Source organism: Pleurodeles waltl, chromosome 10 (assembly GCF_031143425.1).
Source record: "Pleurodeles waltl isolate 20211129_DDA chromosome 10, aPleWal1.hap1.20221129, whole genome shotgun sequence".
Lineage (NCBI taxonomy): Eukaryota > Metazoa > Chordata > Amphibia > Caudata > Salamandridae > Pleurodeles > Pleurodeles waltl.
This window is the reverse complement of record NC_090449.1, coordinates 314,801,908-314,829,809: the sequence shown is the minus strand read 5'-3', so window position 1 is coordinate 314,829,809 and position 27,902 is coordinate 314,801,908. Positions and strand designations below refer to the sequence as shown.

General features: G+C 43.0%; 1 protein-coding gene across 4 annotated transcripts in view; it reads left to right on the top strand.

Annotated features, from left to right (window-relative positions):
* TEDC2 (tubulin epsilon and delta complex 2) overlaps nt 1–27,902 on the top strand; it is a 327,490-nt gene that overhangs the window by 159,371 nt on the left and 140,217 nt on the right. For all 4 annotated transcript variants that reach the window (XM_069210499.1, XM_069210500.1, XM_069210496.1 and 1 more), the window contains 3 exons: nt 12,096–12,149; nt 17,746–17,827; nt 26,745–26,865. In XM_069210499.1, coding sequence (XP_069066600.1) covers nt 12,096–12,149; nt 17,746–17,827; nt 26,745–26,865 — 257 coding nt within the window. The remainder of the gene's footprint in view (nt 1–12,095; nt 12,150–17,745; nt 17,828–26,744; nt 26,866–27,902) is intronic.

Below are 27,902 nucleotides of genomic sequence, written 5' to 3'. Positions count from 1 at the left end.
ACATGTCTAGCTCCTGGCTGCCCGACCTGAAACTAAAGTGTGCCTGTCAGGCTGCCCTTTGCTCAGCTCCACAGACACACTTCTTTGTGGGCAAAAGGCGGGGTGTGTGGCCCCTTCGCCCAGTAGGACGGGCTGTAGCTGCCTGACACAGAATTGACACATTATTACTTGATAAGGTCTTACAACCTCTCCCAACTAATAATCTACTTTCTCACAGAATGTTTCATAGCATCCAGAGGGCCTTCAAAGAGGGTGACCATGTCCCCTATAGAAAATGTCTTGATTGTTTGGAGCCATCGTGTCCTACACCTGTCAACTCAAACCTGCATTAGCAATTGAAAAGTCTACCAAGTTCACTCTATCCTGCAATGAGGAGTGTTTGGATTTTTGAAGAAAGATGGCTCTTAGGTTGCCTGTTTCTTCCCAATCGTACAATAAATCCACAGTGTTAATTTGCCTGACTGTGATTACAGCATTCACACTCTAGAGAAGACACCACACTCTAGACTTCCCTTTAATGAAATAACCGCATTATAGCCTTGTTCTTGACTCTGCATCTAATACCAGCTAGGTAGGTGTTCCTCCCACTTCAGCAGAGACGATCTATATTAGTTACCGGCATAAGCAATTCTTTTTAAGGAAACAGTTTTTACAACTGATGTGCTTCGATTCACTGGGTGCGCTCATATTTTTCAATTTTTACTCATTTTGCTTTTCTTCGAAAGGCGATCCATTTACGCAGTCATCAGATAGCTGGGATCACCGTTATCCCATGTCTCTAGCAATCCACCTACTCCTTCTGTGATGCAGGCTTTACTTTGCTGCTCCTATTAACTAGTCACACGTTTATTTATTTACAAACCTTTTTGATCTTTGGACCAAATGGCTTCTGCAAGTACAACCATATGGTGGCTGCATATACTGGTCATTGTGCTCACAATGCAGCAATGTTTAAAATTATCTTTTTACACTGTTTGACTGTACTGACTACATTGTGGTTTACTCAACTCATCAATTAGCAGAAGGAATATACCTAGTTTAATATAGGTTGTCTCTCAACCCGTCCAGTGAACAATCCGTGTTTCTTAAAAGGACTCTCACCTACTAGGATTCCTCTTGGGATGCTTCACGATCGAGTCCTCGTCTAGACTCTCTCTTTATCTGGGCGAGCTCGACCTTGAACTTCCAGCGGGCACCTGTTTTTATTGTCATGACGGATTTACGAGTAAAAATGCCTAGTGGTGCCCTAATAGTTATTCCTGGGAGCCCTGGCAGGATTAAAATCAGAATGCGATACCGTGGGAGGAATTAGTTAAATCCACGAGGGTCCGCGGGTTTCAGCCAAAACAGTTTACCTGGTTGCAAAAATTTGCCTAATTCAAGACCAAATTTAGATTTTTACAAAAACCCCGTTGGATTGAAAATCTCAAAGGTCAGTACACCATCTATGTGAAAACGTGTAATCACTCGCTCATTCATACGCCGTCATAAATACAAACCACACTGAGATAGTTCTTGAAGTTTAAACATTTAACATTGACTGTGTAATCTGGATTACTGATGTCGGTATTTTGTATGTGATATCACTTGAAATATTTTTGTCAAACTTTGTAACTACTTCCCCTTGAATGAATTATGTACATTGTACCTTGCATAACAAAATCTGGGTAATATATTTCAGATGTCAAAAAAGGAACTGCATTCTGGATTTTTATAGTCCGTGTAGTAAGTGTCTCTTAAACTTGATTGCACACTTTTGATGATACTTTGGTGTACCTTAGGGCTATTCTTGCTTATTCTTTTTTTTCTGATAAATCAAATCACTTATTGACAGGATACATTTCCGAAAGCAGTTCTACATTGAGTTTTTTGCTTATTATGTAACTTACTCATTCCTATAGGAACCATTGTTCCAGGTGGTTAAAGTGGCAACGCCTCATTCTTATAAATTTGTGACAGTATAGGTATCGATTACATGTTTTCTTAAGTTGCATTTTCTAGAGAGATGGCTTTTGACTGCGGAACAAACTTTGTACCACACTGTGTGAAGGCCATGTGGCACGAGTTTGGCATAGTATGTGCTTTCCACCCAGTATAACTCATAGCCTAATTTACAGGTTAATAAACGTAACAGGACCTTCAAACACATGATGGATGCTTTAAGACGGATGTCATTCGTTTTATACTACATTGGGAAGTGCCACAGAAAGGCAATGGCTTAAGCTTGTCTGAATGTATGTAGGGGCATCGTGTCCACAGCCCGCTCAATGTGATGATGGCTGATTGAGAATGTAACTTCCTACAAATGATGTTGTGTTTTGTGCACTTAGCCTTAGGAACAGGATGGTGTAGCTAATGCATTAAGCGTAAAAGCAACCGACTGGTGAGCCAGGAGCTACTTAAGAAATGACAAAGCCACGAGACAATGTTGACTGGGTACCAGGAAGAACCACGGGCCCTTATTAATGAAGCATTTGTCTTAGACTTTCCCACAGCTCTGAAAAAGATCACATTCATCTTTTGAAAGATTTTTTCTGATGTTGGCATGAGCTGAAATTAACAAGATGGATGTAGATTTAGCTGCAGGCAGTTAACTTGGAGATATGGGTAAAGTGGTGGAAGGTATAGATAACATTGCCACAAAATTGGCAGGATTGCGGTGTAAAGATGGTAACACAACAAAGGAGAGGAGAGAAGGGATGATAGAAAAAAACAGGCCCAGAAATGACAGAAAGGACATAGGTCCCAGAGAAAATAGGTAGAAGCAGTAAATAGGGAAGGTGATACAGAGAAAAGGTGAGAAAAGGAGATGGTCTTCACAGGACTAGGAAGTGAGGAAAATTAAGTGATTCTACTTGATGTGCAGAATGTAAGATCCAGATAGGAACCTTAGATTTGTGGTGGCGGTGGCAGAGGCAACCTGGCACTAAATGACCCACGGCATCAGCAACAGCCCTGCGGTAACACGCCAACACTTCCGTGGCCTTTGCACCCCGCCCCAGGGACTGCAAAAAGCTGCAATTAGCTATGTATTCTCCGCCTAACAAATAATGACAACGATTAAACCTAGTTGGACGGGGTGGATTGTTAAAAACCTGATATCTGCCCAATTACTAATTTTTTTCTCTTTTGTAATATGCTTACTAGGTTTTTCAGTATCAGAGACAGTCGTCACAGGATGTTGTACCCTGACCCCTCTTCCCCTGTTTCTCTATCCTCCACCTTCTTGTTGCATGAGTATAGTATTGCCCCCCCCCCCCCGGCATTGAATGTAGGTGGGTGTTGTACTAGTGGGTATATTCAAAATCTTTGAAAGAGATCTTAAACCTAAAATCTCCAAAATGGAAGAAGGAAAGATTGTAGTTTATTAAATAATCAAGGTCGACATAGAATGAGCTGAGGGTCTGGGAGGATGATAGATATATATACAAAAGAGAACAAGTGGACATTGATATGCAGAGGAAAGGTACGAGGGAGGCAATGAGCACAGGGAGGAAGGTGGAGTTGTAGAATAAATTTTCTCCAATCCTTGAGCATGAGGGTAGGCAAGGAAGATGTAGAGGTTAAAGCAGTATTAAAAGAGGGATCCAGGGTTTGGTCAGACAAGTTTCCATCCCCATGTTTCCCTTCTCTCTGGTGCCTGTTTCTTTTTCCTTTCATCTGCATGCCTGTGGTACATATTTCCCTGAATCTAGCAGACCTGTATCCGGTGTCTTTATCTGTAACAATCCTAGGGTGCCCTGCATTCCTGTTTCATGCCCTATTGGACAAATATCATGGCATGCTGCCATGCCTTTAGGAGTCCTACTTTATGCATTGCTGCTTTCTTGGAGCCTGATGTTTGCTCGTAGTTTATCAGCTTGTGATGTTACTTAAGCCATCGCAAAACCGTTGCTTCGTTGCTTCTGAGAGGGCACAGTACTCTCTCCCTTTGCCATTGCAGCCCGTGAAACCTCTTTTCACTATCTGTAGCAGTGTTGCCTGTTTTATCCCGGGCAGCCAGAAGGAACATTACTCTTTGAGCCTTCACTTGCTCTGGCGCACCATTGCTGCCTGGGGGTGGCTGCTCTCTGACTGGTAATTTCCTGCATGTGATATTGCTGTGGTTTGACTTTGCTATCATTGCCTGAGAAGTTATCACCTGTGTGTAGTGCCTCCTGTCTGTAACCTATCTTCCTGAAAGGTGTCTGTGTGTGGCATGCAGCCTGCAAGGTTCCTAACCCATGACTATGATGCCTGGTGTCCTCTGCTGCTTCGAATACAATGCCTAGGTCTCTGTTTAAAGCTTGTCACAGAGTCACAATGTTAACCCTTGGCCAAGTTGTCCCACCTGCCTTTCAGTCGCTACCTGCAAGACCGGAGCAACGACGTCGGGACTCAAACCTAGTTCTCCATTTTCAAAGTTGGCAGCTTTGGCCGTAGCCCCACACCCCCTCCCAGGCCTCTGATGGGAAACCCCCAAGTACTAGCAGGCCTATTCCTTGCGCCCTGGAGATAGGAAGACTCCTTCTATCACCACCCTAGGAATACTGTCTCTGTGGAGTCTAAGAACCCCTCGACAAGTAGGTAAATGCCCCAGACGTTCTCATCTGCACCCTACAGAGCTGGCTTTTGCTCAGAGACGTTTGTTGTGCACACTTTATTTGCTCTCCATTTTACTGTCAGCACCTACTACCCTAAATACGAACTCTCAATTTCTAATCAGCGCTAGCTCTAAAGTGAGTATAAAATACATTTGCCTCTGGTTTTACACTAGTGATAAACCTTTTTTAACGCGCCTCAGCTCTTTAGAAGTGATTTTATGTGTTACATAATTTATTATTGCTAGTATAAGCCGAAGGGGGAGCCATTTTTCTGAATTTATTTTTATATCTTTGTGTCACATGTTTGAGAAACAATAAGCACTAACTAAGCTTCCCATGGTCCGATCTATTGGCTTTGCCACTCCAAGTTTCTATTTTTTTGTTTTTACATTGTCAGCAGAGTTTAGCGTGCTCTTCATAGTCTTGTGTATCCAAGAATTTTTGTCATTTCTCTCCGTAAATCTTTTTGATGACTTGAAGAGGTTCTCCATATATCTAAAGTTAGTCTGCTAATGTGTTTTAGGGGGTTCATTGTTCTGGGCTATTACTTTTTTGCCACTTTAACATTCGTCATTTCATATTTTGCTTTGGAGTCACATTTCTATGCACACAGTAGTCTAATATTTTTCTCTTCTATTTTTTTTACTGGTTCTCTTTTTTAGCATCTGGGTGTCTTACAGCAGTTGAGATTGTAATTGATAAGCAATATCTCTGTATTGACCTATCATAGATTGACATCTCTCTTTTCAACATCGTCTTAGTTTATCCTAGCATTTGTTTTCTTCACTCACATAACACCAGATGCATTTGCATGCAGCCGAGACCTTCTTTTCATTTCGTTTTTCATTCGAAGAGCGGCTTTCTGATATACCTTAGCATTGTATTGTATTGGCCTTTGTATAACACTTTCCTACTCCTGACAAGGCCTAAATTGTTGGTATGTGTTTTATGTTTGTTTTATTTGTACAGAGCTCGCTAAATAAACTATTTTATTCTATGTGCTCTTGTAAGATCTTAAATGTAATACCTAGGAAAAGAGTAGTGGAGTTGTATGTAACTCATAGCTTCAAAGGTATGTGATATTCTGTCTGGATTTTGTTGACTATCTTTCTTTGATGTGTTTAGTTGCAGGACATAGTTATCATAATTACTTTGTGGAAATCATAAGATTTCATAGCCATTTCACATCTCTTATCGCAGGAAGGCAACAAATCACCCGCAAACCCATATGGAACAAAGTTTGGGGTGTATTTCTCAGCTTTGAGTCACTTGATGGGTAGCGTTGGAATTATCCAGTCAGAGTCATTTCCAGAGGCTGAAGCCAGAGGCAGAACAACATCTAGTGCTTCTGCTCTTACAATTTTGTTCTGAGGACCACTAGGAATATGTTTGCTTGTTCATAGCAGAGATGGTTAAGGATTAATAATGGTTGATAATTTATTAGGTGTAGTTTTCCTTTTTTTTTAAAACAAAAAAACCTTGGTCCTTCGCCACCTTTTCGTCTAGCACATTGATTCTATGGCTGCAGTGCGAGGTTGAAGTGGGATTAAGAAAGGAAGGTCCTGAGAGGGGTTTGAGGCAGCTTAGTCAGATTCTGTCGATCAGCTATAGAGGGATGTCTTCCAGAAGATCCAGTTTTGAGATTGTAAAGCCAGATTTCAGCCAGAGGGTGCAGAGGCCGATGCTTCCACAGGATTTCTGGCTCAGGTTAAAGAGAGGGATTCGGCACTAAGGCTGTAGAGACTGAGCCCATCAAGATGTTTCATTGACCTTGCCCACCCAGATGCCACACTGACAGAACACAGTGAGATAAACAAACAAATGATTAAACAGTCTGGGATCAGAAAGTACAGAAACATCTCACTGCAGATCATGCCACTCCAATACTTACTAGAAAGAAGCTGACATCTCATTGCTTCGAGGTGCACCTCATTTGAAACTGTCAGGTCACTTTGGACGTTCTAAAACCTAGTGTTACGAATCTGTACAAAAGTTGATTCAGTCCGTTTCTTGTACACGTTATTCTCCAAGTCCCAGGGCACTGTAAATAAGAATGAGTCAGCTCTACCAAGATTCAGTTCTGTGACTTGCAGGTAGTGTTGTCACCTTTTTTTGCTAGCCTCCATAGAAAAACTTACTGCGGCGGCAGTTCTACTCGTAGGTTATATACATCTCTGTAGCGGGGAGCTATCAGCAGGTAATGATGAAAAGGAGTTGAGTGGTGCCATCACAGAACTGTAAGGGGGATTCCAACATGTTTTTCTCACTTCACAAATCTGCACTGTAGTGCAAATGTGTTTTAACAGCAGCATTCCCATTTGAAAAACGACTTCCCTCTTGCACTGTGTACTGCTTATGAGGTTTAGAGGAAGCCCCCCATTGAACCTAGGGAACAGTATGCAGTGACTGGTGACATGAGAATGGCGTTGCCACCACCCAGTTGGGAACTAGGGCTTCCAATTTCTTAGTTTTGCCTGCTGTGCATTCACTTTCAATGAAAATACACTGCTCCCTAAATCTTGTGGCTTCCAGGGTGCCAAGGGAACTTGGAGAAATGAGCATTCTATTCTGCTATCTTTTGCTGAAGGCCACGGTGGAGTGAAACAAGCGTGGGCGAAGGATATCTGGAAGTGGCAGATGACTTAAGCCTCGCTGTCCACGACTCTTCGTTGCTTTCTATTTTTGTACTGTTGTGAGTGGGCTTTCAAACATCTGCTTTCTCCTTCTGCTTGCACACTCCCAAAGTGCTCAGAAGCGGAGCCAGAAATAAACTGCCTTAGATAAAACAAGCATTAGCAAAGTATATGCAAGAGCTATTGGCTTTGCCTTTATGTTTGTTATGTTGTGTACCAGCTTGGCTGCTGTTTATTATGACTAAAAGTAAGTGGGGTAAAGGACTGTGGTGTGTTGTAAAGTAGAGTGGTGTGGCGTGGAGTGGAGTGGAGGGTCAGAGTGGCGTGAAGGGTCAGAGTGGCGTGAAGGGCGTAGAGTTCCATGGTTTAGAGTTGAGTGGCCTGGAGTGATATGAAGTGGAGTAGTGTAGGAGAGTGAAACGTCATAGAATGTTGTAGAGTCAAGTTGCATAGTGTGGCACAGACTGGATTAGCAAAGAGTGGAGTAGTGTGTGGTGGAATGGAGTAAAGTGGCATGGAGTGGCATAGAGGGAATTGCGTAGAGTGTTGTAGAGTGGAGTAGTGTTGAGTGGAGTGTCATTGAGTGGCCTAGGGTGAAGTGGTGTAAAGTACAGCGGTGCAAAGTATATTGGCATATAGTGCATTGGTTGTGTGGTAAAGTGATGTAGAGTGCAGTGACAGAGTAGAGTGGCGTAGAGTGCAGTAAAATAGTGCAGAGTGTATTGAAGTGACATTGAGTGCAGTGGCGTAGAGTATATTGTTTCAGAGTAGAGTGAACTGGCATAGAGTGGCATAGTTTAGGGTAGAGTGCAAAGATATAGAGTGGCGTAGAGTGCAGTGGTGCAGAACACATTAAAGTGGAGTGATGCAGGGTGTAGTGAAGTAGAGTGCAGTGGTGTAGAGTGTCAAGGAGTTGAGTGTTACGGAGTAGAGTGCATTGATGTAGAGTGGTGCAGAGAGAAGTGGGCTAGAGTACAGTGGTGCAGAGCAGAATAGAGAACTCAGGGTAGAGTAGTTTAGAGTAGAGTGGCCTAGAAGGCAGTGGGGTAGAATACAGTGGTGCAGAGTAGAATGGCACAGCACAGAGAGCAGTGACGTATAGTGGATTAGAGCGGCATAGTGAGCAGTTGCATAGAGTAGATTGTTTCAAAGTGGAGTGAAGTTGTGTAGAGTGGCATAGAGTGCATTGGCTTAGATTGCAGAGGCATAGAGTACAGTGTTGCTGAGTGGAGTGGTGGAAAGTAAAGTGGAGTGGCCTAGACTAGAGTGTTGTAGAGTGCAGCGCAAAAAGTTCAGCAGTGCATAGTAGAGTGGTGTAGAGTGCACTGGCATGCACAAGAGTGGTGCAGAATAGAGAGGCGTACCATGAAGTGGCGTAGAGTACACTGTCATAGTGCAGTAGTGCACATTAGATTAGAGTCGTGCAAAGGAGAGTAGTACAGATTAGAATTGCATTGAGTTCAGTGGCGGAGAGTGCAGTGGTGTAGAGTAGAATGCAGTGGCGTAGAATTGTGGAGAATAAAGTGAAGTTCAGTGAAATTGTGTCTAGTGGCATGGAGTAGAGTGTTGCAGATTGGAGTTTAGTGGCGTAGAGTGCAGTGGTGCAGAGTAGATTGGCATAGAGTGCAGTGCCCTAGAGTGTATTTTTCTTTAGTAAAGTTCTATAGTGTGCATTGGCGTAGAGTGCAGTGTCGTAGAGTACAGCAGCATAGACTGGCGAAGAGTAGATTACAATGGCATAGAGTAGAAAGGCACAGAGTGGAATAGAGTGTTGTGAAGTGCAGTGCCGTTTCAGGGTACAATGCAGAGTCAAAGAGTAGAGTGATGTAGAGTAGAGTGGCATATAGTAAAGAGGGGCAGATGATAGTGATGTGGTCCAGAGAAGAGCGGTACGAATGGCAGAGAGTGAAGTGTTGTAGAGTGGCATACAGTGGAGTGGTGCAGGGTAGAGTACAGTGGCGTAGAATGCAGTGACATAAATTGTTGCCGAGTAGAGGATAGTGCATAAAGTAGAGTGACGCAGAGTAGACTGGCGTACAGTGTATTGGCATAGAGTGCATTGGTTTTGAGTAAAATGGTGTAGAGTACATTGGCATAGAGTTCAGTGATGGAGAGTAGAGTGCAGTGACGCCAAGTTTCAGTGGCATAGAGTAGATTTCTTCAGAGTAGAGTTGGGTGGTGCACGGTAGAGTACAGTGGTGCAGAGTAGATTAGAGTGGCATAGAGGGGATTGGTATAGAGTGCACTGGCTTGGAGTGTAGCAGTACAGAGTAGAAGTCATTGGCGTAGAGTTCAGTGTTGCAGACTAGAGTGGCATAGAGTGGAGTGGTGTAGAGCACAGTGGCGAAGAGTGCAGTGGTGCATAGTAGAGTAGTTTGGGGTAGAGCGCATTTGCATAGAGTAAAGTTCTGTAGAGTAAGGAACCAAAGAGTGAAGTGGTGTAGAGTGGAGTGGTGCAGAGTCCAGTGACACAGTGTGGAGTTGAGTGCTGCAGAATAGAGTGGAAAGGGGTACAGTGGAGTATGCACAGTGTGGTATCTAATTCTGTAATATTCTGATATACCTGCAGAGTTCATTTTCAGACAATTAAATGTTGTTGTGTGCTAGGAAAAAATATCGTACAGCCTACCTCAACCACACCCCAGTACCCAGCATGATTGTCACATAAATCCTCTCACTTTGAAGTCTGAGAAAGAAAAGTAAAAACCAGTTCCCTGGAAGACAGAGCCTAACATTTGACCTCTGTTTTTGAATACACAGCAATGTGACAAGATAGGAACAAGTTTTAAAGGCATGTTTACGGAAATACAGTGAATAGGTCTTGAGCAACGGAAGGGACAAACCCAAGTTAGGGAGCCTAGAACAAATAGAGCCAATAAATAGAAAACAAACAAATTTGAGTTACAAACCACAAAGCTGATGGTAAGCAATGGGTCGATAAATTCCTAGTGAAGCTTTCCGAATGTTACCAAGATGTTGTGAGCAAATCAGACATATGTGCTATCTGGTAGGCTTTGACCTAAAAAAGTGATACATTTCTACATAAATTTGTTGTACAATCTTTACTCATTTTGCTAACTCTGCAACTTTGAACCTGAGAAGTTTACATCATCAGCACCTCAATCAATCAAAGGCAGGTACTGCATCCACTTCCACCTGAACTGTCACCAGCTCCTGTAAGGTCAGAGACATCACCTGGCTCACCAAATCGTAAAACTGTTTTCTGGTCAGTTAACCTTGAAGCCATCTTCCAGCTCATCTGTGGTTGAACCTCTCCATCAGTACAATGGGAACTGTTCTCCAAATCAACTGATGTGTAACTGTCTTCCAGTCTGGATGTTATTGAGACTAGTCCTCTGCCCAGTTAAGGTTGACACAGTTTGGAAAGCTTGGACTGTGAAGAGGCCCTGATAATGTTGAAATATATGCCCCACCTCCCTTCCAGGCAATCCAGTTGTAACTGTAACAAGCTGTTTCCCTAGTCTTAGTTTAGCCCCCTTTCCAAAAGTCAGCCCCAGAGTTTGATGAAAAGGTAGAAGAGGATTCAGTTTTCATTGCGTGCCTCAATTCCTCCTTTCACAAAATATTTCCGTCTTCTGTGGTGAGAGTACTGAGTTTGTTGTTTAGCCTGTACACAGGCATGTTGTTTGACATTCTGCAATTGCTATTATGTCTTTTTTCCTCACATCTACACGTACTGTTATAGGTTTGTACTTCAAAACTGTGTCCGGCCTCGTTTGTGGAAAGTGTGGTGAGGGGCGTTTTTGCAGAGACTGGCAAGGGTAGGTGGTAGCATTCATGGTGGTTAAGGCTGAGAGGACCATAAATAAGGGGGAATAGATCAATTTCATAAATCAGTAATGTCCCGGGGCACAATCACCAGCAAACGTTAGTAGGTCTATGGTTATCCCAGTGACTTTTGATTTTCTTCCTTTTCACCCGTTGACAGTGGGAATTATTACTCCATTGATTCTTCTGTGCCTTGCCAGGACTCCCCTACCTCCATCGCTTCGTTTCTTAACGAGAAGTCTTCCAAAAAGACATGGATCAAATTCCTGACTCGGATTTTCACATTCATACATAGACTTGTTGCATATCTCTCACACCATCTCGTACTATACTGATAGTTTCCCTCTTCGATCCCAAGCCTTACAGTTCTATAATGCCCCCATTTTCCTCATCAACTTGTCAGCTTTTTCCTCTTCTATGACCACTTTACTGGAATGTTCTGCTGGTCGACCATCATTAATACCTTAAAGTTAAACCTCAAAACCTACCTCCATCCGGTGGAGAACAGATTGCTGCCCCCTCTCCTCACTGTTATTGGATTCAGCTTTGCAGTATTCTGTGGGCTGGGCCACGACCACTCGGAAGTACTGAGACACAAAAGCTGTCCAAAATGCAGTATCTGGAGCATAGAGGGTAAGTCACCTTTCACTCAAGAGGGGGAACATTTGGGCCAACCCTTCTTAAAACCACATCAGTCAAGAGAAGAGCAGGTTTTCTCTACTGAAACAAGGACTTTTTCGTGACAGACCACTGCACCTCTCATGTTTCTCTTTGGAAATATATGAATAAATGCTAAAGGATCTATAAATACATTAAACCACAACTTCAGTTGTAGAAGTTAGTGTTGTTTGTCAATACCTGGCAGCTGTTGCAGAGTGAGCTATTGCGACTTCACCTGCGTTCTTCATCTTAGAAGTAAACGTAAGGCAATCAGACATGTGTCCAGCTTCCTGTTTTATGTGCTCTTCTTGAGATCACCAGAATATATTCATGTTGTTAATGGAGTTGTGTTCACTGTTCTCAGCTGCTCCTGTATGGTGTATGATAACAGCTACAGCCTCTGACCACTTCTTTTGTATCCTTCTTGCAGACACACATTGAAGCTGCCCCTACCATTCAGGCAAGCATCTTCAAAGAACGAACGGTAAGAAGCTTACATTGCACCTATTATTGCTTCTGGTTGATTTAGCACATTACAAGTTTCTGTGGAGCGTATGGGCATTGATCTGCACTGAGCAGAATTCATAGCAAGAGCTGGGGAGCAATTGGTGTGCTCTATCTGAGCAAGAATCCTTAGGCAAGGTTCCTTGGTAGTGGTGTGCTAAGCCTTGGCAGTTGAAGGATTTTTCGATGGGTTCTACATTGACCTGCATCCATAGTATGTTTATGTATTTTCATTTTGCTTATGTGTATATTGTGTGACAATGCACATTCAACTGAATAGAGGGTCTGTCCCATACTTCCCCCTGCTGAGTAGACCTTGAAGCAGTAATTTTATGTTAATTGAGGCTTAATCCATCTCTGTCAAGGAATTTTCTAACGCACTCCTGAACACAAGGAGAGTGGCTTTAGAGAGTCAGCATCAGAACTATCTCTCTTACTCATAGATCGATAAAGAGCTTGAAGGCTGGCAGACTTTTTTCTGTGAATAATAAATATTTTTTTACATGCTAGAGTCGCTTTTATGCCTCTTCTAGAATAATATGTAATCTATGGCTACTTACAAATATTAGTCATGGACTAGCATAATAGTCCGTGGTATGACCTAGGACCGGAAAGGGTGGCAAGTCGAAGTCAAGCATTTGAAATCTCAACAATGGGAAGAAATCATACACATGATTTAAAATTTACAAAAGGTTTTGATCATGTTGCTGGATAGGTCACTGTACATTTGTTTCTGCAGCACATAGATTATATTACAGATTGGAGCACACTTTAGAGAAGGATCACGAAGGTCCTGATGAAAGTCCGGTGATACAGTCACACACTAAGAAGTGCAGAAAAGCATTTACATGTAGCAAGCTGTAAGGGAGGTATCCTTATAAATTCGATTCACCCCAGTCTCTGTACTTGATTTTAATCTTGTATCTGATCAGATTAATTTAAATAAAAATGAAATTACTGTTAGACCTAAAAGCCTTAGAGTGGTCTTTCCCAAAACATTTTGCCTGCTTGCCTCACGTTTTTGCTGATTTCTTTTGTTGATCTTAGGACTCTGAGCACATTACCACTGCTGTCCAGTGCTTAAGTTTACATGTTCTCCCCCTAAAACATGGTTTAATTGGTATATACCTAATTGACATACTTAATGTATTTATATGTTCCCAGTTAAGTGCACTAAATGTGCCCAGGGCCTGTAATTTAAATGCTACTAATGGACATGCAGCATTCCTTGTGCCACCCACTTAAGTAGCACTTTAAAACATGTCCCAGGCTTGCCATTTCAGCCGGAAGGCCGTTCTACACTGCCATGTCGACTTGCCATTTAATACCCCTGGCCAAGCCTTAAACTACCCTCTTATAACATATGTCACCCGTAAGGTAGGCCCTAGGTAGCCCACAGGGCAAGATGCTATGCAATTGAAAGGCAGGGCATAACTTTTGAGATTTACATGTCCTGGTAGTGAAAAAGTTTCAAATTCATTTTTGACTACTATGAGGCCTACTCCTCTCATTGGCTAACATTGGGGGGGTTCCTCATTACATTTAATACCTTGTAATTCCTGATTGAGAAGGAGTAGACCCATCATGTTTAGTAACTATGAAATTGTAATGACAAATCCTCTTTAATGTTAAAGTCAGATTTATTATTACTGTTTTGAAAAAGCCACTTTTACAAAGTTGGCATTTTCTTGCCATTGGTACTGTGTTCCTTAAATGCACAGCTGGGGTGGGGTGGCAGCCGGACTTATGCATTCCCTCTATACACCCACACACAGAGAGCTTATGTGTGACTGTTGGGCCATCAACATCCTGATGGCCCATCCTGGGCTGGTTGGGAGGATGGAGCTGACACACCTGACTAGGCAGTATCCTGCTACAACAAAAAGGGCGGTATACCCCCTAATATGTTTTCTCAGCCCAAAGAGCTTGTTAACCTTTATGGTATATAATGATTTTAGAGCGCATTTTCATACATATTGGTGATGATGAATAATATAAACCCTCTTGCTTTTATTGCTTCTTCCCCCACGGAACAAGGAAAGTATGCTGAGTGATAGTCACCCATTAAGTACTGGCAGGGTCTTTATGGTGTTTAGATAAACACTGTGAGTGCGGTAGTCTGGTATTGTTACCATCATCAGATTGAAGAGTTATGGATCTGTAAGGTTTATATTTAATGGATTTTAAAGGTTCCTGGGAGTGGCATATTGAGGCATAATTATGAGGGTGAGACTGCACAATGCTAAGGCAGGCAGTTTATGCTTCCTGTTAACTTCTGAGGAGCAGTAGGTAGTAATGAGCTTACACTGGGAATTAAGTCATTTCTAGCTCCTTGCAAAGATGTTAGATTCAGGAAATTAATGTTTGAAGCCTTTCGCAGTAATAACATTATTGGAACTGGCCCTTTTCACAGGGTCATCCCCAAACTTTTTGCCTTCCTGGCAGGGAGCTATGTATGTAAAAGGTAGGATATATCTCTTCATGTTCTACATGTCCTAGTAGTGACAAATAGCCTATTGGGTTTCTCACTACTGTGAGTCTTGCCTCTCTTATAGGACTGCATTGGAAATGCTCTAACATATGTCTAAGTGGTATTGTCTGATCTATGAGGGGTGGCGTAGGCATGTGTGGTATGTTATAATGGGAGTGAGAAATGCTGCTATCTGGTGTAGGTGGATTTTTTATTACCATTATAGAAATGCCACTTTTATACAGTAAGTATTTCTCTGTCTTTATGACTCTGGTGTTTTGCAGTTTGCCTCCAATCCACGTTAGGGGCAGAGTGACAGCTGGGCTTTGTGCATGCTTTTCAAACAGCCGTACACAGGGAGGGTGAAGGTGTCACAAGTGTGCATCTGCATACTGAATGGCCTTCCTGGGCTGGGAGAAGGAGAGGCGGGGCACACCTGCATTTGTAAAAACTGTGCCCTGGCCTCACACAAAGGGTTCGTCTACCCCCGACTGATGTCGAGCCAGTGCTGGAAGAGAGAGGGAACATTCCTTGAACTGGTTAGTGCTGGTTGGAATCCCTCTCCCCTTTTGCAGGGGCTGTGCAAAATGAGTATAAGTACAGGGGGTTGTCCCCTACATTTTTAGAGCACTTATGGAACTTGGACTGAACCTCTGCCAGAGGGGCTACTGGACTTCACAAAGGACTCATCTGGGCTGCCCTTCTTTTTTTTTTGTCCTGCGGCCTGGTGTCTGCTGAGTGGCACAAAGGACTCATCCGGATCGGTTGTCTGCTTGTTACCATGCTGCCACTGCTCCCTGACTGTGGTTTCACCAAGGCACTCGGGTGCTGCCAGGAGGAACCGCCACCGGAACTATGGGCTCTGTTGTGTGCTGGCCTGCTGCATAATTCCCCTGCTTTAGGCTCAAGTGTTCTCCAAGGGATGCTGTTTTCCTACCCCCTTCTCCGTCCAAACCTGCAACTCTACCGTTTGGAGAGCGCTATATATTTTTTTTCTTGTTGAGTGCTATACTTGAGACTGCAGCACGTGAAGAGCGCTTTGAGACTTCCAACTAGAGTGCACCAGCCTTACTGGTCACAGCGAAGGAGAGCATTCCCTTCTTTCATCGCAACACATGTGGAGCACTTCATCCTACTCATTTGTGTTCCTTTTTTTCCCCTCTCTTTAGTGCATCCCCGCTGGGTGTAGGAAACGCCCCCGTGCCTTGTGGCTGGGAGCCCGCCCACCGTGGATGCCAGAGAAACGCAGAGGAGCCGTCTGCAACCTCTGAACCCAGCACAGTTGAGCGCACTCTGTGTTGTGCCCTGGGAACACAAGCAGGCATTCACTCCTGCCATCAGGGATGGGCGTATGATCGCACTACACCGCACTTGCCCTGCAGTGTGCAACTAGTGGGCCATCAACGCCGAGGCTCAGGTAAGCCAATTCCCCGACTAGAACTGCAGAGAGAGCAGGTGCACTGTGTGGCTGTGGACAGCTGCTGGGCTGAGATGCGTGCTTGAGTGTGAGCATTACCTGTCTCCCACAGGAGGAGAGGGGACCTGTTCTCCTTGATCCGACAGCAGGGCCGGAGGGAACCCTCGCCAACCGTCCTTTCCCTGCCAGGATTCCAAACCTAGGAGTCAGCGGCCCCACGAGGACGCAGGCGGCTATGTGTCGCTTCTCCTGCCCATGAGAAGGGGACCTGGCGAGGACCCTCCATGACGACAGGGGAAGTGTGGGGGTACTTTCGCCCACCAGATCAGCTGCACTAGCGGGGACAAGGGAGCTGAGGGCATCCGGCCCGCGGTGACATGAGCGGCTGCCTGAATACCCTGTCCCACAGGGAGGACCCTGCAAGGCCTCCTTGCCACTGTTGCAGTCATGTTTCTGCCCTGCTGCCCTTAGTGGGGGCATTTATTTTTGGGAGGCACTTGTCCTGCACAGAGGGAATACCGTATCCTACATAATAGGAGTGCCTGAGCGCCTGGATTAGGAAAGGGTGTGTTTCAGTTGCGGAGAGGAGGCGCAGACTCGCTGCAACCTTTGTGGGGAAGGTGCTTCTGAGGCTCCCTGTACCTGTTGCCTTCCCCATGGTATTATCCTCCTCATTACGTATGCAGAGGGTTATGTTGTAAGTAGTTATATTGTTATGCCTTGCTGGTTGGACTGGCTTTTCAGGATCCATCTTACCTGTATTGGGGGGGATATTGTGTTATGAAAAGGACAGCATGGAGATGTGTCTTATTTGGCATTCATGATGGTGTCTTGGCATCTCTAATAATGTGTTTGCTAAGCCAGATGCATTGTTGGTAACAATGGTGACCTGTGTTCGGGAGAGTAATGCTCTATGACATGCCATAGGGGAATGTTTCCTTTTTATGGGCTCTCATGGGAATGTTTCATTTTATGTGCGCTCATGCTGATGTCTAGCACTCTTGATAATATGCTTATTCTGACTTGTGCTTTTTTGGTGATGATGACCACCTGACTTCTGCTTGTGCTGCAGAATACCAGTAGCCTATATGTTTACCTGACTAATGCTTATTTTCGCAGAGTACTAGTAACCTGAGTAATGTTCTGACGATTGCTTGTGTAGCAGGGTATTACCCATATATGTTGTGTTTGGTCAAATGATGTACTATGCAATACAGTTTATTTTCATATAACTTGGTGTTGTGTTTCCTTTGTGGTGTTTTTATTGTGTCATTTGTGTGGGTTGTGAAAACGCTTTACACATTGCCTCTGGGATAAGACTGACTGCTTGTGCCAAGCTACCAAGTATGTGAGCAGGGGTTATCTTGGGTGTGTAACTGACTCGCCCTGACTAGAGTGGTGGGTTATGGCTGGCTGAGGTGCATACCCCAACCAACCAGAAACCCCATTTCTAGCAGCAATGTACTTCAAAACATAGCACCCCCCCTTTATTACAAAAGGATCATTCCTCATGCAATAACGATATTGCAGCATGTTCAGTGACGCATTCCAATCTTTCCTATTCAACACTGAGTGCTCTTAAGAGTATCCAGATTTATACTAGGAAAACATGCATGATCTCAAATGTGCTTCATAGAAGATGAACTCATTTTTATATTTTTATTGGTATTGCATTTTTTATGTTTTCAGACTGTGGGAAAAGATTCTTCTCCAGCAAAGTAACCCATGTGCTGTTTCCGAGACCCAATTCATACAGAAGTTGGAGACTACCGTATCCTTTTTCTTGGCCTAAACAGGGTGTTTCCAAACTTTTCTGAAGTAGGAGCTGCTTATGTCTGTTAAGTGAAAATCCTGTTGTGCTACCAATATTATTTGTGTTGTGATAGTGACACATCAGATAAGATTGCATAAGTTGGCATATGGAAGAACATCAGCAATGATCACGTTGTTTCGTTAGGCAGGGTTGCCAGGAGTAATAATAAAAACGGCAATGGGGAATGCCTACACCTGGGTACTACATAACAGTCATAGCTGCAATGACCTGGCACTAAGGTAATAATATTCGTAATGTCTCCCCAGTGATGCATGATTTATCACTGAAATATCAGCTTTGAATGTATTTTGGAATGTCAGCCATTATTCTCCGAACATCAGCTCGTGAGTTCTGAAAATAAACTCAAATATATGTTTTTCAATTTGGTAGACGTGTATTAATTCAGCCAGGTAAAAGCTTCCAATTTTTTTTTAGATTAGAGTGGCCACAGCAAAACTACTTATATGCAGTTGAAGAGCTATCAATAGCTCACAAACTACTAATTGGTGAAGCCTGGCCTAAACACTGACTCCTGCACTTAGTGTCCTGTATATGTATATATATATATATATTTATGTTCACTTAAAAAACCAAAGGTTAGAGGAACGCGATAGACTCACATTTTAAACTTACGAAACCAAGAAATTCACCAATTATAGTTACCTCAAGTAATTATAACTTGAGCCCCCACCATGCCCAGTTTTTTTGTCCAGAATGTTACAGCAAATATTACATTGATGTTATCAAAGAGGTCATGAGTGCCGTAATTTGTGGCGGAATTTGTGGGGTAATTAGCAGTGCATGGTGAGGGTGCGAGTTATAGTTACCATACGGCATGAATTATAGTTACTTGAAGTAACTGTAAATATAACTGGTGAATTTCTATAGTTTCATATGTTTAAAATGTTAGCCTAACTATAACGTCCCTGTAGCCTTTGTTTTTTAAAATTTTATTTCCTAACTATAATGTCCGTGTAATCTTAGGTTTTGTCAATAAATTTCTATGTTTTTTTAACTTTTCATTGCGTTAATCCATCTGTGTGCGGCGGCAGTTGACCACATCCTGAGGCTAACCCCCTATAAGCACCCAACTATGCCTCATGCACGGCCTTTGTCCATGCGCAGTGGAGGTTGCCTACAAGACCTGGCCTGTAGCTAGACCCTGCGGCCCACCTCCTAACCACCCAACCCCCTCGTTGTGCATGGCCCTTTGACAGTGTGCGGCTGTAGTTGGCCGCAGCCTCTCTGGGTGTGAGAGGGTGTGTCTGGGGATGAGAGTGGGTGTGAGAGTGCGTACATCAGTGTTTTAGTATGTGCGTCAGTGTGTTCGCGGGTCTGTGAGTGGGTGTATGAGGGTGTTAGTGAGTCTGTGAGGTGGTGTGTGAGTTTGAGTGGGTATGTGAGTAAATGCGTAACTGCGTGGGTCTGTGAATGGGTGCGTGAGGGTGTGACTGGGACTGTGAGTGGGTGCACAGGTGTCTGTCTAAGTGGGTCTGTGAGTTGGTGCTTGAGTCTCTGAGTGGGTCTGTTAGTGGGTGCATACATGTTTGGGTCTGTGATTAGGTGAATGAGTTTCACAATGGGTCCGTGAGGGGGTGACTGAGGGTCTGATTGGGCCTGTGAGTGGGTGCCTGAGCCCCTGAGTAGATCTCTGTGAGTACATAAGTGTCTAACTGGGTCCGTGACTGGGTGTATGAGTGGGTCTGTGAGTAGGTCCATTAGTGCCTACGTGGGTTTGTGTGTGGCTGCATGATGGTCACAGTGTGTCTGTGACTACATGAGTGAGTGTCTGAGTGACTGTTACAGAATGTGTAACAATTATTTTGTTTATATATTTTCTTTCCTTATATTTCAGTGTTTGCGACTCCATTGCAATGCTATGTGGGGGCTGCGCTGAGGACTGCGACGGAGTTGCGACTTCACGAACATGGGAAAAAAAGGTGTTTTCACCAATTTAAATTCATAATTAATCTGTCAGCAACCTTTTCATTCCATTTATGGGGTCAGAGAACCTCTACTCTGACCCCTTTATTGTTTTTTTCCCATAAATCCATCCCCCAGGACCGTTGCCGGTAAATACAACGGCGGCGTCAGCTTTCTAAAATAAGCTTGCAGCTAGCCAATCGCACTCCTTAGTGTGGCTCGCGGATTTGCGACCCTCCGTGTCGGAGTCACGACAGATCCGCGTCCCTATAAATACAAATGTATTTTCCTGTTAATTCCTCAAAAACTACTGAACCAATTAACATCAAAACAAAAATATGGTCGGACTAGGACCTACCTTTCTGCCAAATTTTGTGTAATTCCATCTGGTAGTTTTGTCGCTATCGCTGTTCAAAATCCCTATGGAAAAATGAATGGGGAAAAAGTGTTTTTGGGCCCCCCATTTTTCTCTAACTAGAACTACCTAGTGGCAACACGAGGTTATATATATAGGTATATATATATATATATATATATATATATATATATATATATATATATAGGTATATATATATATATAGGTATATATATATATATATATATATATATATATATATATATATATATATATATATATATATAGCGGCGGTTGAGTTAATGTATGGTAATCATATATTTTTTAACATTAAAAAAACTTACAAATTCTTTGAAAGAAATGAAGGTTACAGGGATGTTTTAGTTATGTTGATGTTTTACACACATGAAACCATAGGAATTAAGCAGTTATAGTTACACTTCTAGTTATACTTATCTGAAGAAACTATAACTCGTACCATAAAGTAACTGTTCAAGGCATCTTGTGGCAGTAGATAAACATGCTCTGCATAAGCCTGCCATCTAGTATTGTCCTGATGTGTGCAGGTTGTTTTTCTTCGAAGAAAGTCTTTCGAGGCCCTAGGTAGAGTGACTCCTCCATCTCAGTGATACTGCTCATGGGCATCGACTCCATCCAAAATGTTTGAAGTCGACACCCATAAAGACTATTGAGGCAAGAGTGGAGCCTGTTCTCAACAAACTACAAGATACACTGGACTCTTGGCAGCAACAGATCCAGATCCAACTCAAAACTGGAAAGATAGTAGTAGCCAAGCCTCCGCGTGCTCTGCCACCATCTTCCAAAAATCAATTTTCAAGAGGCTTTGGATGTCCTTTTTCCACTGAAAGTTAAAAAAAAATAGACAAATCCACCAATCCTTTGCCTCCTCCACCATCTTTACCACCTCTGCTGCCACCAACACTTCCACCACCACCACTATCAGACATGCCATCTTCACCGCAGTCTAACACAGGTTCCTTAGATGCCTCACCTCAGGGATCCCCTGATGATGGTATCAGTCCCCCTGAAACTGAGGATGACACTTTTCATGTACCACCAAACTCTGACCTGTGGTAATCTTATGATGTTGACCCTCTAGGGGACACGGACCCGGTCTTGTACCCTGCACGCCATCACCTCCTTATGACTCCACTACCTACCGGGAGCTCATAGGTAGGGCACCTACATTTCATGATGTTCAACTTCATAGGGAACCTCTGGAAGAGGATTTCCTATTTGAGACACTATCCTCCACACACAGGGGCCCACAGTATATGCCTGTGCTCAAGGGGATGCTATGCCACACGGAAGTCATATTCAGGGACCCATTTAGGGCTCTAGGGCTCGTATAATTACTTCCGGGTCTACAAGAAAAATTAATCCTCAGACCCTGTCAACATCAGAAGGCAAGTTCCCCTGATTCCTTAGTGGTCACCAGTGCCAGAAAAATGGCCAACTCCCAAACGTCTGGTGATATCCGCCGCCTGACAAGAAAAGTAAAAGATTTGACGCAGTGGGGAAAAGGGTTGCAGCTCAGTCTGCAACCCAATGTTCTCTTAGGTAGATGGGACCGTGATCTCTGAGATGCGATGGAGGAGTTCCTCCATCATCTGCCAGATGAGCACAGGAAAAGGGGAACAGAACTAATCGCAGAGCACAAACTGATATTCATTACATCGGTACGACATGCCTTTGCCTCTGCTGACACTGTAGCCAGGAGTATTAACACTAGTGTCCTCCTTAGACAAAACGCTGGCTGCATATTTCAGGCTTCAAGCATGAAATCCAGCAGAATTTTTTTAATGCTTCTTTCGACAAAGAGCATCTTTTCGGCCCCAAAGTCAGTGTGGCCCTAGAAAAAAATAGACAGCTACTGAAATGGAAAAGTCTATGGGGGCCCTACAAACTCCTACATTTAGCAGCTGTTTTCTCCATTCCAGCTTTTGCAGAGGCCACCTCATACCAGCATGGTCAGAGCCAGTACTCCCCCACTAAATTCAACTGTAGGGGCTCTTATATAGAAAACAACACCAAGAGTAGAGGCAAAAGAGCTTCCCTACGTGGTGCCACCGCTACCAACAAACAGTGACTTTCTCCCCACTCCCCCCTGATTATACCTCACCTGTCTGGCAAGCGATAACAGACCAGTGGGTGTTGGCTATTATCCAACATGGTTATTGTCTGGAGCTTATTACCTCACCTCCCAACATTCCACGTAATGCTCCTCGGCTTTCAATAGAACATCAAACATTACTCAGGCAGGCGATCCAGGCTCTCCTTCTCAAAGGAGCAATAGAACCTGTCCCTCTCCAACACCAAGGTCGAGGAACATACTCTCTGTACTTCCAGATACAAAAAAAGGATGGTTCTCAGGGGCAAATCCTAGATCGAAGGCCACTGAATGAATATATTCTTGCAGAGCATTTTCACATGGTCACTTTGCAAGACATGATTCCACTATTCAAACAGAGCGACTTTATTACTACACTAGATCTAAAAGGCGCATGTTTTCACATACCAATACACCTAGCCCAGGGTTCTGCAAAGTCGGTCCTGGAGAGCCTGGTCCATGCCAGGTTTTTAGCATATCCACATTTAGAAAAAAGATGTTTCCGAAATCTACATTTTTCTAAATATGGATATGCAAAAAATCTGGCATGGTCCCAGCTCTCCAAGACCGACTTTGCAGAACCCTGACCTAGCCCATCGCAAGTGTCTCAGGTTTATGGTGGACAGGAAGCACTACCAGTTCAAAGTCCTTCCATTTGGGGTCACAACTGCACCACAGATTTTCACCAAGTGTCTCGTGATAGTAGAGGGCCATCTTCACAGACAAAATATACATGTTTCACTACCTGGACGATTGGCTTATCAAAGCCATGCCCATCAACAGTGTCACCAGTATACTCGGGTAACAATAGACCTGCTTCACAACCTGGGATTCACAATCAGTGTTCCCAAATCCTATTTACAACCTTTACAGATAAAACCATATGTAAGAGCAATTCTGAACACACAAATTGGGCTAGCCTATCCCAATTCCTCACGAGGTCACAATTGTCAGGCCCTAATACCAGAATTTCAACCAAATCAGCAGATAACAGTGTAGACATTCATGCGTCTTCCAGGTATGATGGCCTCCTATTTTACTGTAGTACCCAATGCCCACCTACATGTGCGTCAGTTGCAGGAATGTTTATCTCGTCAATGGTCTCAGTCACAGGGTCACTTACACAATCTAGTGTTGTTAGATAGCCAAACTTATACTTTTGGTAGTGTGGAATCCGAACAGCATGTTGAAGGGGCGGCTTCTTCAGGACACTGTTACCCACATAACTCTCACAACAGATGCCGCACTCACAGGATGGGGTGCACATCTGAAAGATCTCACAATACAGGGTATATCGGACACCAAACACCAGTGTCACAATATAAACTTTTTTGAACTTCAAGCTGTTTACCTAGCCTTAAAAGCTTTTTAGTATCTACAAAAACAGAGTGGGGGCAGGGTCTTTCCAACTTTCACAACTATCATAGACCATCTGGAAATGGGCTCTGATCACAAATTCACCTGATAGCAGAGTATCTCCCAGGCATGCACAACAACTTTGCAGACCTGCTAAGTGGAATGCGGCAACAAGTCAACGAATTGGAACTCCACCCACACATGCTACTTCCACAGATGGGGGTTGCCTCAAGTAGACCTTTTCGAAATGGCAGAAAATGCAAAATGCCTATTCTTTGCCTCCAGGTTCCACACCCACTTTCCAAGAGCAACACACTATGGATGAGTTGGTCAGGGATATTTGCCTATGCTTTTCCTTCTCTCTCTCCTTTCATTTCTGGTTTGTAAGCTCAGGTAGACCTCTTGCAATGATCCTAGTAGCTCCTACCTGTGCTCCTCAACCCTGGTTCACAGCACTACTGGACATCTCCGTAGTTCCCCAGGAGAAACTCTGCAACAGGCTAGACCTTCTCACTTAGAACCATGGAGAAATCGGGCACCTAAATCTCCAAACTCTCAACCTAGCAATTGGGCTCCTGATGTCATAGAGTTTGGTTACCTTAATTTGCCAGCAGAATGTGTGTGCATTCTTAAAGAAAGACGTAGACCTACCACTAGAGCTTCCTATGCAGCAAAGTGGAAATGTTTTGTCTGCTGCAGTCACTCAAAACAAATCGACCCTTTCAAAGCCACTGTACAAGATATTGCCTGCCACGTGATTCACTTACAAAAAGCTGGATTAGCGTTCACATCTCTAAGATTACATCTTGATGCAGTGGCTGAATATTTCCAAAATAGGCAACATATTACTTTGTTCAAGGTCCCTGTGATTAGAGCCTTCATGGAGGGACTCGAGAGATATTCCACCACAGGTTCCTCCTGCACTTTCATTGAACCTCAGTGTAGTTCTCACAAGACTCATGGGCCCTCCATTTGAACCTATACTCATGCCCCCTTCAATTCCTTCCTTGGAAGGTGGCATTGTAGGCTGCATCACTTCACTTAGACCTGTTAGTGAGCTCTAGGCTTTAACCTTGGAAGAACCTTTCTTCCAACTACATAGAGACAGAATGGTTCTCCGCACCAACCTGAAATTTCTTCTTAAAGTGGTTTCTCAATTTCACCTCTAGCAATCGACTGGGTTACCAGTTTTTTCCCATAACCAGATCCTGTTGCGGAAAGAGTTCTTCATACATTAGATGTTCAAAGAGCCCTTGTGTTCTATATCCATAGAACTAAAACTTACAGGAAAACTACACAAATTTTTATTGCATTCCACATAAAGGCAACCCTATATCCAAATCGGGCATAGCCAGATGGGTAGTAAAATTAATTCAAACTTGTTATGCTAAAGACAAAAAACCTTTACCTTCTCCTCCCATAGTGCACTCTACTAGGAAAAAGAAGCATCCATGGCTTTCCTGGGAAACATTCCCGTACCTGACATATTTAAAGCAGCTACATGGTCCACACCACACACCTTCACCAAACATTATTGTGTGAATGTTTTAGCACCCGAGCAAGCCAATGTCATGCAGTGCCTCTTAATTTTTTTTCAAACCCACAGGTTGGTCACCACTTCTGAGGGGGACTGTTATACAGTCTGTGCAGAGCGTGTGCATCTACAGCCACACATACCTAGTAGGGAATATTAGTTACCCTGTAATCATCAGTTTGTGGCATGTAGTGCTGTAGCTTCACATACACCAACCCTTCTCCCCAGAAACCTGAGGCCTTACAGTTTATTCTACTCTTTGTCACATTTACACTCCCTCTATACTCCATTCTAACCCTCATGCGAGAAAACAATTTAACAGTGGAGTCGATGTCCATGCGCAGTATCACAAAGACTCTAAAGACTTTCTTAGAAGAAAAACAACCTGCACACATTCGGACCCAACACTAGATGGCACGAGTAAGCAGTGCATATGAATCTACAGAACTATATGCCATGAACCGTTGCTTGCGGTGTAGGTAACGTATTCCTTAGCCCAGGAGATATAGTTTGTTAATGTAAGTGCAACTATAAGAATAACTGCAACTGCTGAATTTTTATGGTTTTGTGTGAGTAAAACAAGTAACTATAACTTCCTGGTAACCTTTGGTTTTATATATATATATATATCCAGTAGGTAAATGTAGTTAGGACTAACCTTTCCCATAGACCAAGCATTTTTTGTTTTGCGATTAACTTTGGCGCCGTCTAACTAATCTTCATGACATTTTCAAAAGCAGTGCACTAGTTATCTGAAGAAACTACAATTTGCGCTGTTAAGTATCTTTAGGCCACAATTTATAGTTTCTCAACAAAAGTATAACTATAAGCATAACACCTGAATTTCAATGGTTTTTTGTGGGTAATAGGTGAACTTAACTATAAGGTCTCAGTATACCCTTTCAAATACTGCATGGTAGAGTTGCGAGTTACAGTTGATGTTGTGTGGCTAGCGAGTTGTCAACCGTCTGTACGCAGGTGCGCAAGTTACAATAATTTGGTGCTCATAAAATATTATAAATGTAAGTTATAACTATAACTGTAGGATTTCTAAACTTTGTTTAGTTTAAATTGGGTTTGTATAGAAAGGATAAATAAAGGTTTTCTAACTATAACTTATCCCTAACCTTTGGTTTTTTCATTGAATATAAATAATCAGCTTCTACTTAAACTCTGCTTGACACCCTTCCACCCACATACACCCATATCTTCACCAATCTAAGTTAATTATAGATTTAAAAAGCCTCCTACATACACACTTAATATGCCCCATGCCGTCACTCACACTCATCCCTCTTCCTTTTACATACACTGGCACTCCTCCAGTAATCTGGTAAGGGCCCTGCTCCAGACTAAAGAAGAGGGTGTTTAATCTGCTGAAAATATTCATGTGTTCTTGAGGCTTTAATTAGTTTCTGCTAAAATGTTGTTGTGTCTCTGTATTTAAAAACAAATGATAATAAATTGAAGAAGCTCGGACATATGGGGATGTATAAGGTGGAAAGATGAGTAAGGCATGTGTTAGCTGTGTTAGGCTGTCCAGTGGAATAAAATGTTTCCTTGATGAACTTCTAAGATTGATTCAGCATCAGCTGCCTTCAGTCCGGCAGCGATAGAAAAGGAAGTGATGGGCATCAAGAATACTTACACCCTCCTGAACCAGCGGTTGGCAGCACAGTCATCGCTGGAAAACACGGGTGAGTCCTTATGGATCTCCACAGTGAGTAAGCAAGAATATATGCATTCCTATTTCCCGAACATGTGTGAACACACTTAGTTTTGTATTGGTTGTCAGAGGAATGTGTGGAGAGGTGCTGAGAAAATAGCACAGCATTAATAATTGAAGGTCCAGTTAACTAGTCATCAAATTCCTCACCTTCTATAGCATCACCTTCATACCGTCTAAACTGAGGTTAGTGAATGTCCCAAAAGTGACCTGTAACATTTGTTCGCCATTTCCAGTAGGTATACTCTAACAAAAGCAAAAACATCAGCTATGCAAAGCTTCCATAGCTGTAGAGGTTGAAATCGATAATCATTTTCATTTACACTATTCAGTTGGATCATTGTTAAAAAAGATCAACAAAGCATCTTCAGTCCCACACTGATCAGCCGGCACGCTGTAACTGACCATCAAATAATTATCCCATTCGGATCACATCTTGTACGTAATGTTCCAAAACTCCTTTTCAAAACATAACTTGCCTTTATTAGAAAGTGTAAGTAAATTAAGCAACAGTCTTCAAACCCTGAAACTCATATGGCATATAACTATGGAAGTGCTGTCTTCCTACCAAATCGTCATACCATTCCACGTTCCCTAGACACCATTTATATTATTTTCATTACTGCAACATGTTCTTGCCGCGCCACATTGACCGCTGTGTTGTATCTTGGCCCATCCCCCATAGTCACAAATCCTACAAGTGATTTCTGTGTGAGAAAACAGTGACGAAAAAGTCTGTCTCAGATTACATACCTTTACCAAATCACCCTTTCTTCTTTCAAGACTTTGAATGCCTTTCTTCTTGTCACCTTGTTCTTAATCATTTATTCAGTCCTATTCCAACTTTCCATATTTCACCTAAACTCCCAATTATTTTTAAAGAATATTAATTAGATTTTGTTTGGTACGGGATTAGACCCTCCATGAGGTGTAAACAGTTATAAGAGTAATCGTATGCAGCACTGCATACAGCTGGGGAATATGATGGGACACCCACAATTATGAATG